This window comes from Sinocyclocheilus grahami, unplaced genomic scaffold, assembly GCF_001515645.1.
Source record: "Sinocyclocheilus grahami isolate Dianchi unplaced genomic scaffold, SAMN03320097.WGS_v1.1 scaffold114.1, whole genome shotgun sequence".
NCBI lineage: Eukaryota > Metazoa > Chordata > Actinopteri > Cypriniformes > Cyprinidae > Sinocyclocheilus > Sinocyclocheilus grahami.
Genome location: NW_015505293.1, coordinates 1,542,045 through 1,560,820, shown reverse-complemented (window position 1 = coordinate 1,560,820; position 18,776 = coordinate 1,542,045). Strand labels below are relative to the sequence as shown.

The window sequence follows — 18,776 nt, the reverse complement described above, 5'->3', positions numbered from 1 at the left end:
TTTTTTTTTTTTTTTTTTAAAGCAAGTCAATGTTTTCAAAACCATGAAAAAAAAATCATGTTTTTGGCACGGAAATAAGGTATTGACAACAAATCAACTCCCTATGGACAAAATAATGTTTTTATTAACATTTTATTTTCTCTTTCTCATTTCACTCAGATACAGTATATGTTACAATAGGGATGAAAAGTTGATTCCAATCTCCACTTTATGCCCTCTTTAGCCGTGCTCATGTGAGTTTTGCTTAAAAATGAAAAATACTTTACATAGTTTATTGTATGTGAAGAATGAAGAATGACCAAAACAAATCAAATTTCTCAACATTTTAAGCACTTTTCACTGTTAAAATAATATCAACAGGGTGCTGCACTCTAAAAAAAAATTTTTTTGGCTCAACAAAATTTATGCAACAGTTTGCATCAATCATTTTTAAGTTGAAATTATGTTCAACCAACAACACTGAGTTACTGGAAATTAGTTTGTAGCATAAACAAATATTTAAGTTGATTACTTAAAAAAATTTTTTTTGACAAATTGAGAAGCAGCCCCAGAACCAATCGATCTGTAGCCACTCACAACCCAAACACAAGCACTACTCTTTAGCATAATGGTAACCACAAGACGAAAAGAAAAAAAAAACATTACAGAAATTATTTTTAATGTCAAACAGAATGCTGGGAACAAGAAATCCACAGCCCTGTTTTCATTATAATTTTCATTCAAAAGTTGTTACCAATTTTATTAAGTTATTATTAACAAAATAAACCAATTAACACAGAAATTTGACTTTAAATTACTTTAAAAAAGGTGCAAGACAAGTAAATGGTCCTAAAATAACTTCTTTTTTTATATTCTTTAATACTTTTTTTTCTTTTGTAGGATAGGGTAAACACACACAGACACCCCCCAACACATACACACACACACAAAACAGACACTGGGATTCAACACATACATGACATAATGAGTTTAACCATATTTAAATTGTGATGCTGTGACAGCCCTCTGATCTTTCTCTCTCTGTGCCTTCAGCAACACACAGGCCTGGAGATCTGCAGTTACAAGGGCACTGTAGATTGCAGTATTATTCTGAGTGGGTGTGCTATACCAGCGTCTGTGGTCAACATCTTCATGTCTTATTTTTTTTTTTAAATATGTCGGCTTTTCATGGTTCTACATTCCTCTCTCAGATTGTATCACTGGTGGATCAAGATGCGCCGGTGAAAACGTTCTTGTGTGTGACTCCATGTGTAATTTTCCTCTATGTCAACGGGGTCATGATCTTCACCTTGAGGAAAAAGACTGTTTTTCAGGAGGCATCCCGCTACATTCTGTTTGGTCACATGCTTTGGCTTGATACGCTACATCTTTTTATGAGTGTAGTGCTGTTTGTATGTGCTGTTAGTTGGATTACTATAATGAAAAATGTCTGTCTCACTCTTCTTGCAGCTGCACAAGCTCTCTATCAGGTTGCCTTACTAAATCTGGCTTTAATGTCACTGGTGGCCTTCTGTGTCCCTCTCAGACACGCAGAAATCACCAGTTACAGCAGAACTAACATGGCCATTGCTGTTGTGTGGATGATGGGTTTGATTCAGTATTTGTCTGAGTTGATTATCTTCTTTTGCATTGATACCACAAACACAGTGATGCCTTTGTTCTGCTCAAGAACTACTCTTTTCAGACTGCAAATCTATAAGAATCTGGATTTAGCTTTTGTGTGTGTGTTATGTGTTAGTGTATTTTGTTATAATCTTTATACATCTCTATAGCATCTGTGGCTAAATCAGCCTCCTGTGATAAAACGTCAACCAAAAAAGCCAATAGCATTCTGCTACATCTAAAACAACTGGGACTCTGTGCTGCATCCATTTTAATCGGAGTGATCCAAGATGCAATATATTTGTATATTGATTATTTGACTTTGTTACATATAATGTATTTTTGCTTTTTAGTGTTCATGATTTTACCAAGATGTCTAAGTTCCCTCATATATGGCCTGAGAGACCAGACCTTTAGCTCTTTATTTAAATACTACATCATATCACAGTAATATTTGACTTTCATTACTGAGATAATAAAATTATTATTCTTTATAATTGAAAAAATATGATTTGACATGGAGTTTATCCAGATTTAAACAACTGAACTTTGTTTTTACAAAAGGTACATATTTTCCAAAACCAGATCAATTTAACTAAGAAACACTGTGTAAGACATTAAAACAGTTGTTGTTTAGAGAATATATCAAGAATTGAACTTCTTTTAATGTTCAAATCTGTTCAGATGTTTTTACTGGGGAAAAAAGACAAAATACTGATCAAGAAAATACTTTTTCTTCAGAAACAGGCATTTTTGCTGTTTACTTTAGTGTTTATAATTTTAGCAAGATATCTTAAGTTCCCTTTCAGTCAGTTATGTTCGACGTCACGTCGACTGACATTGGGGTCTCACTCGGGAGCCCCAATCACATCTGAGCATTAGAAGAAAAGGCCAATGAAAATTGGCGTGCCAAGCCACTCCCCCGTACATGTGGGTATATAAGATGGCGGTGTGCATCCACTCATTCAATTTTGTGCTTCGGAGCCGATTGCTTCGTGAGCACTGCCTTCTAAAAATAGAAAAGGAGTCTTCACCATCTGACAAGCTGCAGGAGTTCTCAGCTGTGGAGAATCTTCAGCTTTCTCTTTGTATTCAGCAGAGAGATCGCCCTGATTGCGCACAGATGAGTGTCCTTCCCTGGGCAAACAAAGAGCAATTTCCTACAGCAAGCACGGTCGTCTTTTGGGATGTCTTTCTGACCGTGTGCTTCTGGGTGCGGTAGTTTCCTTAGCTCTGACAATGGTCACGACCGCTGTCTCACCTGTCTGGGCCGTAAGCATGCTGAAACGGTGTTCGTGGATGGCTCGTGCCCACATTGTGAGCACATGTCCATGGCTACGTAAAGGTTGCGACTCTCATTCATAATGAGGCTTCCCTCGGGCTCTACCCAGCCCAGTCTGTCGGGTCGTAAAGACTCTGCGGCTGCGTTGGTTAGGGACAAGGGTGACTTGAGGATCACGGTCAAGAATGTTCCGTCAAGCCAGCCCCCACGGAAGTCCGGTCCCTCTCAGTGTAGCCCCGTTGAGCTCCCGGCAAATGGCACCGGTTCATCCCAGCGTCTCTTTCAGGGCTCCGGAAGAGGATAAGATGTCTATGACTGCATCAGAGGAGGGACTATTGTTTTCAGAAGCTGAAGATTCTGCTGAACAGCCCCCCGCCGCAGCGGCTGCTCAGTTGGAGTCCGAGGCTGAGTCGACGGCCATGCTCCTCCAGGCGGCCAAGAGCATCGGGCTGGAAGTGAACTCTCCACCTTCTCCCGAGTGCTCAAGGCTCGACAATTGGTATCTGGGCTCCGGACGTGACTCCCAGCCACGCTCCGCCCCAGTGCCTTTCTTCCCGGAGGTTCATGAAGAGCTCACCAAAACGTGGAAAGCCCCGCTCACCGCCGGTCACGTTTGAGCTCTTCTCTCCTCACTACCCTCGATGGTGGGGTGGCCAGGGGGTATGTGGACATTCCCCAGGTGGAGCGTGCGGTTGCAGTGCACTTGTGAAACTTGTGCGGCTGCGGTGCACTTGCGGTGCACTTGTGAAATGCCTCCACTTGGAGGAACCATCCGCGCCTCCCATCCAAAGATTGTAAGTTGTCGTCAGTCCTGGCTGCCAAGGCTTACAGTGCTGCGGGCCAGGCCGCCTCCGCCCTTACACCAAGCAAAGGCACTAAAAAAGCTGCACGAGGGTATTCCTGACTCAGGGTTGATGCAGGAACTGCGTACAGCGACCGACTTTGCTCTCCGAGCGACAAAGGTCATGGCGTGGTCCCTCGGTCAGGTGATGTCCACCATGGTGGTTCAGGAGCATCATCTTTGGCTGAACCTGGTGCAGATGCGTGACGCCGACAACGTTCGCTTTCACAAAGTTCCCCGTCTCCCAAGCCAGCCTCTTCGTCGACACTGTTGAGGACTTTGCCCAGCAGTTCTCTGCAGTCCAGAGGCAGATGGAGGCCATCAAGCACATTTTACTCCGGCGTGATTCTTCGAACCCCAAGCCGCCGGGAGCAAGGTCTTCGTCTGCCTGTCCCTGAGAGCGCCCCTCTGTGGTCTCAATACCTGCTCCGCCCCAGGAAACACCGAAGGAGGTAACTCCTCAATAGGGGCGTCGAGCTGGCCACAGGAAGGGGTGCAGCTCGCTTCTCAGGGCGCCGCTAAGTCTTCTCGGAAGACAGTGAAGCGTCCCTGAGACCGGCGACCCAGAGATGACAGGAACTGTTCTTCGGGGGACACTGACATCTGCGCCCCCACCCCCAGGGGAGGGCCGAGGGCTTTCTCCACCGCTGTACCCACCTTCTCAATAAAAGAGCAATTTCCTACATCTCTGGGTCTATCATGCCAGGTTCTAATTGTGAGCGACGCGCTGCTTCCTCACACTCAGACTCGGGGCACAATTTCTCCTCTCAACACCTTGGAGTTGCAGGATGTACTGCTTCCTCGCACTCCACTGACTTTTCTGCGAGACCGGGAGGATCTGGTAAGTGCTGCTCCCAGCAGCTGGTCTCTACTTCGGGACGCTATGCTTCCTGGGTTGAGCCACCTTTCTTCCCACAGCTGCCCCTCCACGGGTATGTCGGTAACCGCTCTGTTGATTCCGCTTGTACAGAGGCTGGGGGCATGGCTAGCACTGCCCAGCCCGTCTCTCTGGCTTATCCGGATGGTCCGGCTCAGCTATGCGATTCAGTTCGCCAGGCACCCTCCCAGGTTCAGGGGCATCCTTTTTACATCTGTCCCAATGGACAAGGATGCCTCTGTCCTGCATGCACAGATTGCGGCGAAGGACACAATAGTGCCTGTCCCTCCAGCCGAGATGTATTCAGGTTTCTACAGTCCCTATTTCATTGTATCCAAGAAGAGCGGTGGGTTATAGCCAATCCTGGATCTGCGAGTCTTGAACCGATCCCTGCACAGGCTTCCGTTCAAGATGCTGACAAAAAAGCGCATTCTTTCTTGCGTTCGTCACCAGGATTGGTTTGCAACTATCGACCTGAAGGACGTGTACTTTCATGTCTCAATTCTGCCTCGACACAGACCGTTTCTTGGGTTTGCTTTTGAGGGCCGAGCATATCAGTACAAAGTCCTCCCCTTCGGGCTGTCCCTGTCTCCCCGCGTTTTTACGAAATTGGCGTAAGGTGCCCTGTCCCCACTTTGGGAGAAGGGCATCCGGATCCTCAACTATCTCGACGACTGGCTCACTCGCGAGATCGTTGTGCAAGCACAGGGGTCTGGTGCGTCAGCACCTCAGCCATCTGGGGCTTCAGGTCAACTGGAGAAGAGCAAGCTCTCCCCTGTGCAGAGAATCTCCTGGACAGGACCTCGACTGCAGTGGCACATCAATTGCCTCGAGTTGCTAGCAGTGCTGCTTGCTCTTCGCCGGTTTCGACTGTTGCTGCAGGGCAAGCATGTACTTGTAGTACAACAGTCCAATAAACAATAAGTCTGATATAGGTGACTTACATTTTATATTCAGATTCGCCAATAGTTTAGTTTTACAATAGTTTTAAACGCACAGTGGTGTTACCTAATGAATCTGTGTTTTAGTTCCATATTTAAAAGTATAATTAAATTTTTCCATTCAGTTTATTATTTTATTTTGTCTTTATGTTATGAGATTGCTATATAAGTATAAACTTGCTTTAGCAGAAGCCAAGTTCTAGCTGTCACAGTTTAAGTATAAAATATTTCCTCTTGATGTAGCCTATCCATGTTCATATCATATTACTAAATTCCTATTCTATCCCTTATCTAATACCTGTTCATTTACTTTTATTTTTTGCCCTCAGCTGAGCGGCTAAATGTGGTGAAGATTAAATGCGTTTTTTTGTTTTCAGTGGTGATTCGGTAACTAGTGCTGTTGAAAGAACCATCGTCATTAAAGCTCAATGGTAGACAGAATGTTTTTATAAGTAGTCTATTAGTGAAATATGAGCTAAAAAATTATAAATATAACAAAGAAAATTAAGTATTTAAGTATTTTTTTTCAGTATTTTTTTCTCAAGGAGGAGGAGCCTCCAGCTATTTCTTTGAAACTGGCCTCTAAATAGCAAAGGCCGCCTCTGACTATACGCTATATTGTCTGACAGCTATTAGTGAAATGCACAACGCACATACATAAATCACCCACTGGGATTCAGTTTAACAGTATTTAAAATGTGACGCTCTGCCATCTGTGCCTTCAACAGCACCTGTGAGGGAAGCGCATGCTGAAGATTTGCAGGACTTTGGAGATTGCAGTATTGCTCTATTCAGTGTTCTGTAACAGCATCTTGATCTGATGTCTTATGCTACTGAAGATGTCTAATTTTAATGAATCTAAAACTAACCTCACTCAGACTCTGTTGGTTCTGGATCGAGATGCACCAATGAAGGCGTTTTTATTTGTGACCCCATGTGTTATTTTCCTCTATGTCAATGGGGTCATGCTCTTCACTTTGAGGAAAAAGACTGTTTTTCAGGAGGCATCCCGCTATATTCTGTTTGGTCACATGCTTTGGGTCGATACGCTCAATCTCTTTATGAGTGTAGTGTTGTATATATGTGCTGTCAGTAGGATTTTAATTATGAAAAATGTCTGTCTTGTTCTTCTCATTGCTGCACAAGCTCTCTTTCAGGTTTCTATTTTAAATCTGGCTTTAATGTCACTGGAGAGGTATGTGGCCATCTGCTTTCCTCTCAGACACGCAGAAATCACCAGCTACAGAATAACTCACATAGCTATCGGTGTTGTTTGGATGATGGGTTTGATTCAGTGCTTGTCTGAGATGATTATTTTCTATGCCATTGATTCTACAAACACAGCAATGCATTTGTTCTGCTCAAGAACTACTCTTTTCCGACTTCAGATCTATAAGAAATTTGATATAGCTTTCACATGTATATTTTTCGTGTCTGTGTGTTTTGTTATTATCTTTACGTATGCCTCTATAGCAGCTGTGGCTAAAACAGCCGCCTGTGATAAAATGTCAGCCAAAAAAGCCAACAAGACTGTTTTGCTGCATCTAATACAACTGGGACTCTGTGCTGCATCTATCTTAGTTGGAGTTATCCAAGAAGCCATTTTTGTGTATACTGACTATATGACTTCATTGAATGTGATGTATTTTTGCTTTTTAATGTTTATCATTTTCCCCAAATGTTTAAGTCCTCTTATATATGGTCTGAGAGACCAGGCTTTCAGCTGTTTATTTAAATACTACTTCACTTTTGGTAAAGGCAAAGTCAAACCATTTGTCATAGAGCAACATGTTTAATAGCAGTGGTTTAAAAATTAGCACTTTGGTACTGAACTGAAATATATTGGATATGTTCCTGATCATGGAGATAATAATCTGAGATCAAATTCTGTTTAATAAAATGAAAACTGAATCAGACTAAAATAACTAACCTACAAGCATTTTTGACAATCTGTTTGTTCATAGATGTTTTGTAATTGCTCATTTTTGCACATTTTCTGGTCATGTGACATGACAATTGTTACAGCTGTTATTTATACTGTAGTCATTTAATCTGTTTCAAACAGAATTGACATCTAAATTAACTCTGATGTACTGTAAGTAGAGGCCTGTTCATTCACCGGCTCACTTGTCTGTGAGGAGAGAAATTACAACCATGAGAGAAACAAAATAAAGTGTTTATGTGGAATGAGATGCTTCTCATTTTGGATTTTGTAATTTGCAGGGTTTTTTTTCTAAATGACTTACAGATTGTTTCGCAAGAGATATTCTATAATGTTTGACATGTTCTCTAAATCTTTTAACCACCGTCCCAGTGTATCTTTAGCATGACCGTTGATAAACCTTGTTTGTCAAACATCACATGAACAAAAACAGCAATGTTATGAATTTTTTATAAAACTGACGTTGGGGGGGAATTTAGTATGACAAGGCCCAGACTCAAAAGCAGTGGCTAACCACTTTGTAATAAATGCAATGCTTTGCTTTTATAGACGTCAAACATAACATCTGTATATTCTCTGTACACTGTAAAATGACATTTGCTTTGTGGCAGTGAGCCTGGGGATAATCCAACCTAAACTGAAAATTCTGGCATCTTTTTTATGTAGTTCAAAACCAGTATGACTTTCTTTCTTTTGCAGAACACCAAGAAAATATTTTGAAGAATGTTGGTAACCAAAGAGTTTCAACTTGCAATGAAACCAAAACTGGTTAAGCAACATTGATATCTTTGTTTGTGTTCCACAGAAGAAAGAAAGTCATACAGGTTTAGAGCAACATGAGGATGAGTAAAAGATGGCAGAATAGTCAGTTTTGTGGACTATCCCGTTAAGACCCTTGGGTTCAAGGCTTTTGGTTTAACATCTCATTTGACCAGTAGTGCCTTTTTACATTGTCATCAGCACTATACTATGGCATTAAGCACAGGATGAAAACCCCAGGCCTTACTGATGCCACTTCCTGCAGCAACCTAAGCTTCCCCTCCATGGACTGACCAGGCTAAATCCTGTTTAGCTTTCCAAATGCTACTGGTTAATAGCACTCTGACACTCTCCTTAAACCCCAATATGCCAGTGCATGTAACATAACATCATAAAATGTCCAATATTACATTTTTTATCGGTTTGTGCATTTCTGACAAAGCACTTGTCAGGACACTTTAGCTGAAAGAGCATTTCATTTTAACGTTAAATTCCAATAATGTTAAATTAATCAAATACAAAAAGAATTACAGAAAAATTAATTTACTGAAATCCAATTCCAAATAGACATGAATACAGGTGCATCTCAATAAATTAGAATGTCGTGGAAAAGTTCATTTATTTCAGTAATTACAACTATGCTGAATGTTGACTACTGTGTTTATATTAGATATTCACAGACTTGCCATGGTCCATAAATGTTATTTTTTAAATGAAATAGATTTAGACAATTCATATATTGATAAATGATATAATCTATTATTATACTGGAAATACTCTATAAACTGTGTATCTTAAATGTTTATTGTTATTTCAATAAATGTTTAATTTTAAACATATTTTTACATGAAATGTATGTAAAACTGCACTTACATAATTTATATGGATTTTAATTATACATAATGAAATAAAAAAAAATATTCATAATTCTGTTTGTGCTATCAACCTTACATTTGTAGCTTATTTTTTCATATATCATGGCTTAACAATACATGAACATTTATTAGAATATATTATTTGTAAAAACAAACAAACAATGCAGAGCTTTGAAGAGTATTGCATAATTGCCAAGTAAGCTTTGAACAGACTTTTAAGTTTTGAAGCTTTGAACAGACTTTTAAGTTTTGAAGCTTTGAACAGACTTTTAAGTTTTGAAGCTTTGAACAGACTTTTAAGTTCCCTTTTTGAAAATGTCAGTAATACTGACAAAATGTTTTGATAGCATCTATGATTACAAAAAAACATCATCATGACACACCCACTGGAACTCCCCTTCGTCTCGAAGTTAATTAATTATTATGTTCACTTTTGTGCTGAAGAATATGTTTGTTTTTACACGATTGTTTGGGAATAGGCATTTCCATAAAGACTGACAGAGATGAGATTATACTAACAGTCCTCAGAGCCTAAATCCTTCACAAACACATTTTTAATAAAGGGTTAATCTTACAAGACTCGCTTCACGATGAATAGAAATGACATCTGGATGCAACTCACTTATATTCACTTGAGCTGAATATGGCTGCAGCTGTGGACATCCAACAGAGTTGTGATTCAGGGCAAGTGAGTCATCAACAGAATCAAAAGAAAAAGGCACTTACTTCTTCTAAAAGACTGTATTGTTTGTAAATCAATTTGATAACTCCTGGAACTCAATACATGCATCCATGTCTTCCTTTAGGGTTGTTATCGTTAACTAAAACTGAAATTAAAACCATAAAAAAATGTATTAATTACTTGAACTAAAATAAACATTCAATAAATATAAATAAAAAATATATATAAAAAAAAATTAAAACTAATTTTAACGTCAGCCATTTGCCAAGACAAATTTAAATAAATAAATAAAAGGGGTGGGAGTGAGGGATACAGAAAAGTTGCTGAAACTAATTAAAATTAATTATTAACAATAACTAGTATCTAATAATAGGCCTAATAGATAGGCCTACTAAAATAAGAATCTATCTTTGGTTTATTTTTAGGCCTAAATCTTAAAACTGCATGTAGAAACTACTTGATTCAGAAAGAGAAAATAGAGAAATAACATAGGCCTATTGTCATGTTGCAATGTAATTCAGGTCATATATGAGAGGGGTGCTAAGGTTAAACCAAAAACACATTGCAGTTCCTGTAAAACTGGATCCAAGCTTTGGATTAATTGTCATGGCACTGCTGAAAGAATAAGTGTACTTGCAGACCTGGTTGTGGCAGTTATGGCAGTGCAAGGACTGGTTGTGGCAGTTATGGCGGTAGGCCTTTTGACTGCAGAGAAAATAAAACTGCATATATGAACAAAAAGAGGCTTACAGATCATTAACAAAATTCAGTGCTGTGTAACACTAAAAATGCTGGGTTGTTTTAACATTTTTTTATTGTTTTTTAATGTACATTTTAATCAATAATCAATAATAATAATAATAACAATAATAATAATAATTATTATTATTATTATTATTATTATTATAGCCTACTGCCAAGTAGTAGTAGTAGTAGTAGTAGTAGTAGTAGTAGTAGTAGTGTATTTCGCTATGTTTTCAATCTTCTTAAATATTCATAAGTCTCATTATTATTAAACAGGATCTGAGGGTGCAATTCTCCGTCAACACCGATAGAGGGAGAATTTCATTTCTTATTCTTAATCTCAACAAGTATGGCGGCGTACAGAAGGAAACTGTTTGCTGTTGGATTGAGGTTGTGTATAATATTTTTAATTGTCTCATTCTTCAATATTTACTTAATTTCATGAAACCTGATTGTAGTGTATTTTTGGTTTCTGTGCCGTCATGACTAACGGAACAATAGTTGCGTTACACAAACATGTCTGTAGATTCGCTCAGATGCTTTGACAGCTGTAGTACATTGCTTCCTAACTTTCTTATTTTAGTTTTATTATGACTTTCTTATTTTAGTTTTGTTGCTTACTTTCCGTTTTATTTTAGCCTCATGTGTTTAAACTGTCATGTATATGAAGTGTTGTCCTTGAACTGAGTGACTGAATCATACATCTTGAGTTGTTCCTGACATGAGCTTTGTCTTTATGTTTTGTGTAGCTGTGCAGCTTCCCTGATGAGCAGAAGCTCCTGCCGGAGCAGCCGCAGACTGGCAGTGCTGCCCACACTCCTCAGGAAGAACTGGATGAGCTTGAGTGTCACAGGTGCTCTGTGTGCTGTTCCTTTCATCCAGGTCTGTGCCATGATACTGTGGTTGGAATATGGACTGTTTGATTGTAATAGCTGCTAATATGTAGTACACAAGTGCAGAGTTCAAAAGATAGGCTAGCATCATTCATGAATTGCTATATTCTTCATGTATAATTCACTGTAATTTTAGAAGACTTGAACATTTATTGGAAGAAATAGTCCTTCAGTTAATTGAGTTTATTTTTTATTATTATTATTATTATTTATGTACACTTTAAATCATTTAAACCTAATAAATTTTATTTCTAATTGTATCTTGAAGTTAAACTGTTGAAATTTCAGGTTTGACATCTTCAACCTTTGTGCTGTACTGAAAGACCTAATTTAGTATATTCCCGGTCAAAAAATGACCTTTTAAAAGTTGCTTATATATGTCACATTATGCGTTGCTATCACCAAATCTTTTTGTCAACTTGTTTTCTTTTAATTTAGCATAGGTTTTGTATTTCTTTTTGGAATTGATTGTTTGTAGGTCTCACTGATCTGAGATTATGCACCCTTAGTTTTTAAGTGAAACAGATGTATTTTTTGTGGATAATATGTTTACTCATAAACTGAGGCACTTAAGCTCAGATGAGGCCTGCAAACAATTAATTCTAAAAAGAAATGCAAAACCTGTGCTAATTGAAAACTTTATTTTTACTTTATTAACTTTAAAGAAGATTGAATTCTTTATTTGAAAGTGAAAGTGACGTGACATGTGGCCAAGTATGGTGACCCATACTCGGAATTAGTGCTCTGCATTTATCCTATCCAAAGTGCACACACACAGCAGTGAACACACACACACCCGGAGTAATTGGGGTGGTTTTTCGGGATCACCCCAAAAAATACAAAAATTATCAAAAAAAGAATAATTGAGAAAGCTGTTACAACATGTGTGTGCAAAGTCAGTAAATTGCATTTTTGGATTAAAGAAAATTCTCTCTGGGTAAAAATGACCAGAACACAACATGAGGGTTAACATGGAGATTCAGCCTGCATATTATTTGTGCAGATTTTGTGTGCAACGATGGGAGCATTAATGGGAGATAGTGTGTGCAAATATCAGAGAAAATGTAAAGCATTTCAATAAAACATCTACATTATACAACTTTAGTCAAGTACATCCATGTAGGACCTCCATTTATTAATAGTGGCCTACCAAAGCTTGGCTCATGTATATTAATCAAATAGCTTGATTGAACGGCCTATGATGATGACCTAGTAATGTCAACATGTTGGGTTACGAGTCTTTTTGGGGTGATCACCCCAAAAAATACAAAAATGATCAAAAAAAGGATATTTGAGAAAGCTGTTACAACATGTGTGTGCAAAGTCAGTAAATTGCATTTTTGGATTAAAGAAAATTCTCTCTGGGTAAAAATGACCAGAACACAACATGAGGGTTAACATGGAGATTCAGCCTGCATATTATTTGTGCAGATTTTGTGTGCAACGATGGGAGCATTAATGGGAGATAGTGTGTGCAAATATCAGAGAAAATGTAAAGCATTTCAATAAAACATCTACATTATACAACTTTAGTCAAGTACATCCATGTAGGACCTCCATTTATTAATAGTGGCCTACCAAAGCTTGGCTCATGTATATTAATCAAATAGCTTGATTGAACGGCCTATGATGATGACCTAGTAATGTCAACATGAGTTAATTAATATTTGTGAGTTCAGTCTGCTACATAATGATGTTACAATCCAGCATGTAAAACTTCTTTAGTGTTAATTTCCACTAGATTGTTATCTGACAAACCTCTTAACCACTCTTTCCTCTTTGTCTTGTTTAGAAACCAGAAAATTTGACCCATGAAGATCTGGTGCGGAGAGCATCATCTCTTGTCACAGACAGTGCTAATACTTACCTCTCACAAACTACTTTAGCACTGTTTGATTCCTTCTCGGGTTATATTAAGGTAATCAAAACTATAATAGTTGTTTTCATTTTCATGATTAAAAAAATAAATAAATCCGCAAAAACAACTTCCAGCATACTTGTCTTCTGTAGGCTATAAACAGTCTTGTGACGATACACAAGCGCTATGGGGCTTCCATCAGCAAACTCACTTCTGCAGAGGAGGATGCAATCTGGCAGGTCATTCTTAGGCAGCGTCAGGAGGTAATGACTTATTGAGTTATTGTTCACAAGCTTTCAAATTAGAAGTATAATTTGCTGTATTTAGTGGTAGTTGTGTTTTTGTGACACTGTGGTTATATACCTTCTTTTTAATTAAATTGATTCCAAAGTTGTTTTTAATTTAATTAGGTAATTGAGAGGAGATATGATTGCAAACGATTTGAATCCTGCTGGATGACTGCCATCAATCTCTCAAAGCTGGCAGCCGAGGCGGCTTTCAATGCAGGTAGCTTTCATTTTTTTTGGAACAGGCATTTAAGGCTTTTAGGGTAACCCTTTTTTGGGGTGTGAACGTCAAGATTTTTGGTTTATTTATAGGAATAAAAAAAAAATCTGTGTTGTTATTACATTATATTATTTTATTTTATAATTGCTATTTATAAGTAGGTTTGTTTAAAGAAGTCTCATATTTATTTGATTAAAATATTATAATCTATAAAATATTATATTATAATAATTAAAAATAATGTATCTTTTTAAATGTATGTTGGAGTGAGATTCAGCAGACATTACTCCAGTCTACTCCTGTCACATGATCCTTTAGATTAGAATCTAATATACTGATTTTTTTTTTTTTAATTGTCACCACAGGGCATGCCAACAAAAAGTTTTCTTGACAGTTATTATAGAGCCATAATGCACATGAATTTGCATCATATTACTTTGAAATAAGTATGATTTAGGCCCTGTCCCAAATCGCACCCTAAGCCCTTGCGGTCTTCCTCTGAGTCCGCACTTTTGTGACATAGTGTAGAGATCTGTTGAAATTTGGCACCTGCTGCCACTTGGTGGTCATTTGTTTAGTTGCACTTTTAGCCATATGTAGAAATAGCTTAACCATGCTTGTCCTCTCCAGGGGCTGACCAAGCTTCTGTGACAGCACAGAACAGTCTACAGCTCACACAGTCCCAGGTGGAACATGTTCAACAGCAGATGCTGGAAGCTGAGAGACAGCTCAAAGACTCAAAAGCTGAGGACAGTGAGAGGCTTCAAAATGCTCTCAGCTCTGCAATGGAGGATGAAGACATCCCAGATGCATATCTACGAGAGGACTAGTCGCATCAAGACAGCTTTAAAGTATCTTAAGCACTCTGATACAACAACCTGTACTACTACTGAAGCACATAATTCTATTTCTGTTTGATTAATAGGACAAATGCTGTGAGAATTTATGTAAATGGAGCATAAGTATTAAATACAAAACTATGAGGGCAGGGAAAAAAAGGATAAATACTTTCTAGATCAAGGGCTTCACATTTGTTGGTAATTGATAAATGCAATTACAATTGAATGAAATAGATTTACATTTAAACCAGTTTTGCATTATTTTAAAAACAGCTGTTTCATTCATCAAAATCTCCTTTTTTACTGTGTTGACAATATATGTGAGTTATGATTACAGACAGATGCTACCTTTGTGATTAAATAAACAGTGAAAAACATTTGTTTTAATTCTCTATTTACTTTACATTTATTTTGTTTTCATGATATAAATGATTAAAAAATTTGATGTAAAAAAATCAATTATTTTATTTCAAACTATTTCCTCTTCATTTTCAGCCTGCTCCTCTCAGTCATCCATGATAAAGAATCTACATCAGTATATTACACACTAATACGTTTTTAAGACAATCTATTCAAATGTGATTTGTGAAGACCTCCCTTACCTCCCTAGACCTGTATTTGCAGTATCACTAAAATATATTCACGTCTCTCTGCTGTTTGTCTCCTTAAATTTCTCTTGCCATTCTCAGCAACAGTAATGAATCTCCTATCAGACTGGTTTTTCAGAGCCAGCCTTCTAAAGACTCTCATCTATCTCCTCTAATCGCCACCTGTTGTTTCCTGTGTTGTGGGCTGAAGGGCTCATTAGCAGCGTATCCATCATGTCAGTAGAGATGTCTGCCTTTGTGGCATTCAGAGTTTTCTATTTTCACTTATCACTTCTCAGTCAACTCTTCAGAGCCAAGGTCATATGTCATTCTTTCATCCTTTCAGATTTGAATCTAATCAGATTTATTTATTGTTTGATTCATGGCTTGTAGGTTAATGATGATGTCTGGATTTAGCAGAAAACTGATCAAAAAAACATCTTGCCTGATGATTGAACAACCACAAGGTGGCGATATAAGACAAATAATAGTTGGCATGGAAATAACACTTCTGTAGCGTTAACAAGTCTGTGGTGTTAACCTTGTGTTTGTTTCATTGACTATTCATTCATTCATTTATTCAATTGAAAATTGACGTAGCGACAACTTGATTTAAAAATCTATTAAAGTCTATTAACAAATTTTCCTAATATCTCCTTTATTTTAATTCAATTCATTCTGCTATTAGGCCTAATTTACGAACGATGTGGTTTTTAGTTTAGAGCTACAATTTCAAACGATGCTTATAAAATTGTATGAAATGCACAACTAAATCAGTATATTTCATATTGACACTTTTTAACCTTTTATTAAAATGTTATTTGTGAGGACTTCCCTTCTAGACTTTACAATATCATTTTTAATATCAATAAAGTATATTTAAAATGGTAGAAAATGTCGGCTACAACTAGATTAGATATGATTGAATAGATGATGAATACATTACAAACTTTCTGCACTTGTATATTATTGTTCTTTCGTTGGTTTTGATCGCTTCTATTGTCCTCATTTGTAAGTAGCTTTGGATTAAAAGTGTCTGCTAAATGACCAAATGTAAATGTAATTGTAAAAGCATTCTTTTAAAATAATTGTGTTTGTTTAGCTATTGCTGGTTCCTAGCGAATCCTGGTTCCAGTATCAAAAACAATGTGGTATTTCTAGTGTATTCTTTACCAAACATTGGTCAACATGACATGAAGACAATAGAATAGTCAAAAACACTGTTCCTTCCAAGTCATCATTCTGGAAACTCTGACATCTTCATGGGAAACAGCTTGCTAAATGAACAAAGTAAACTCCGCCACGGTTTATATAACTTGGTTTGGTTTTATCCTATCACTGACTGCCCTCTGTGACCATTGTGATGGAAATTCATCTAGGACTACATGGATTTGGACACTGGATCCCACTTCAGAACTTCACCAACATCCCAGAGTTGACTGAACACTGAAGTAATTTGGGGTTTCCTGGACTAATCAAAGGAAAGCCCATAGACGGCCCTGACAGCAAACATTTCGTTTTTGATCTTGCACTCTGTATTTATAAAGCAAAAGACTTGTTTATTGATTCCAAAATAAAAGAATGAGAATAAAAAGAACGCTTCACATTGAGTGATGGGGTTGAACACAAAAATGAGACTGAGAGCACGAATGCATAAACAGCTCTTCCATCCTTCCAGCCGGCTTCAGACACCCTTCATTCCCTGCAACTCGAGTGCTGGTTACTGGCATGCTATATGATGAAATTAGACACATGATTTATTTTCCAAGAGGGGCTGTTCTATGTTACTTGTCTAGGAAATGTTAAAAACTGCAGCTTTATGAAATACTGTAGTGTATTTACTTGAATAAACTATAGTGTGCTGTGCACGGAGGGAGTTAAGTCAGGACGTGTTGGTACAAAAGAGAGTGCACCAAACCTCCTCTTTTAAGGGTCCTTGAGGACTCATGCAACATTCCTGGAGCAGGCAACACCCTCGGTGCACTTCCCGGTTTTATAAAATGAAAGGGTGAAAAATAGTGTTTTCAGGAGATAAAATATACTGAACATTAAAGTGTTTAGATTGAGGAAAATCTTTTAGGCACGTAATGCTTGATAAATTACAAAAACACTTTGCAGAGTTTGAAACGACAGGTTCGAGCAATTGCATTTCATGTCCATTTGTTCTGGTTCCAAGACAACCTCTGGAGCAAGATGAGGACTAAATCAGCTGCACTATCACTCGAGTTCAGGATACATTACCATTTGATTGTTACCATAGCATCACACTATTAGAGACACAAAACCTCTTTGAGGGAAGCTTGCCCAGTGACTAATTTAAAGGGTTTTGTTGCTATCTAATGAAAATATTTGTAAATTAGACATCTATTTTTAAAATTAAGGCTTTTTCATTACATTAATGTAATGATTTGATTCATAGAAAGACTATGACTAAAGTCATAACTGGTGTTTCAAATACAAATCAAATATTTCTAAATTAGATAAAATGTTGGTTATTTTTCTGTTTCTCTGATGTTTATAGCAGTCATAAAGCACAACATAAAAACAAAATTACAGATAAATCTGCAAAAAGTGACTGTAGTTTAATACATTTTATATATATAGCATTTGACCCTGGACCACAAAAGCAGTCATAAATCGCATGGGTTTATTTGTAGCAATAGCCTACAATACATTGTATGGGTCAAAATTATAGATTTTTCTTTTGTGCCAAATATCATTAGGATATTAAGTAAAGATCATGTTCCATGAAGATATTTTGTATATTTCCTACCGTAAATATATCTAAACTTAATTTTTTTATTAGTAGCATGCATTGTTAAGGGTATCATTTGGACCCTCATCTGTACTCTCAGATTCCAGATTTTCAGATAGTTCAGATCTTGGCCTAATATTGTCCTATCCTAACAAACTTATTTATTCAGCTTTCAGATCATGTATAAATCTCAATTTCAGAGAACTGACCCTAATGACTGCTTTTGTGGTCCAGGGTCATATATATATATATACACACACACACACATTTATACAACAGTTCGTTCTGGTTCTCAAATCTGATTGGTTGAGAACCGTGAGATATTGTACTTGTATCGCTACAGGAACGCCCTTTCACAATTTTGTATCACTCCACTTGTTCTAGCCGGGTCTATGTTTTGTTTTAATTATTCACTGAGCTAATCGTAGAGTACGTTAGTTAATATAAGAAGAAACGTCTAGCTTCGCGGTCTCTCTCTCTCTCTCATTTGGATGCGCGTTGTTTCTCTCTTATAACCTCATTATTTCTCACTAATAACTGAAGCAGCACATGCCCTTGATACGAATTCTAAAAGTGCCGTATGTTTAACTGTCAACTTGAGCTTTGAATCCGTGCCGGAAGGAAGTAGTTCCTCACAAAAGAGGGGTTTATTAGGCACTCCGTTGTTTCTTGTTTAATTACACACATGTTCCGTCGAACTGTTGTATAAATACAATATCACTCTCGTGCTCAGCGGCTGTGATTGCCTCCGGCACTCGGCCTGCAACCTCGTGCCTCTGGCCTAACGGGTTG

The 18,776-nt window shown here is 37.7% G+C and overlaps 2 protein-coding genes and 1 pseudogene across 2 annotated transcripts; all 3 read left to right on the top strand.

Annotated features, from left to right (window-relative positions):
* Window positions 1–1,154: 1,154 nt before the first annotated feature.
* LOC107589279 (olfactory receptor 4C12-like) lies at window positions 1,155–2,053 on the top strand (annotated as a pseudogene).
* A 4,329-nt stretch (window positions 2,054–6,382) lies between these two features.
* Window positions 6,383–7,339, top strand: LOC107589302 (olfactory receptor 4C15-like). The gene has a single exon (XM_016277695.1). The coding sequence runs from the start codon at window positions 6,383–6,385 to the stop codon at window positions 7,337–7,339; it is 957 nt and encodes a 318-aa protein (XP_016133181.1).
* Window positions 7,340–10,865: 3,526 nt separating this feature from the next.
* On the top strand, window positions 10,866–15,011 carry diablob (diablo, IAP-binding mitochondrial protein b). The gene is made up of 6 exons (XM_016277694.1): window positions 10,866–10,935; window positions 11,295–11,427; window positions 13,231–13,356; window positions 13,449–13,559; window positions 13,707–13,803; window positions 14,434–15,011. Exons 1-6 carry the CDS (start codon window positions 10,895–10,897, stop codon window positions 14,631–14,633), a joined length of 708 nt encoding a protein of 235 aa, XP_016133180.1. The 5' UTR covers window positions 10,866–10,894; the 3' UTR covers window positions 14,634–15,011.
* The last annotated feature ends 3,765 nt before the right edge of the window (window positions 15,012–18,776 follow it).

Excerpts from the sequence above, each read along its gene's own strand:
- LOC107589302 (XM_016277695.1), top strand. The coding sequence starts at position 6,383 with ATGTCTAATTTTAATGAATCTAAAACTAACCTCACTCAGACTCTGTTG.
- diablob (XM_016277694.1), top strand. The coding sequence starts at position 10,895 with ATGGCGGCGTACAGAAGGAAACTGTTTGCTGTTGGATTGAG. Across the intron at positions 13,357-13,448 it reads CCTTCTCGGGTTATATTAAG|GCTATAAACAGTCTTGTGAC; the intron begins GTAATCAAAACT and ends TGTCTTCTGTAG. Across the intron at positions 13,560-13,706 it reads TTCTTAGGCAGCGTCAGGAG|GTAATTGAGAGGAGATATGA; the intron begins GTAATGACTTAT and ends TAATTTAATTAG.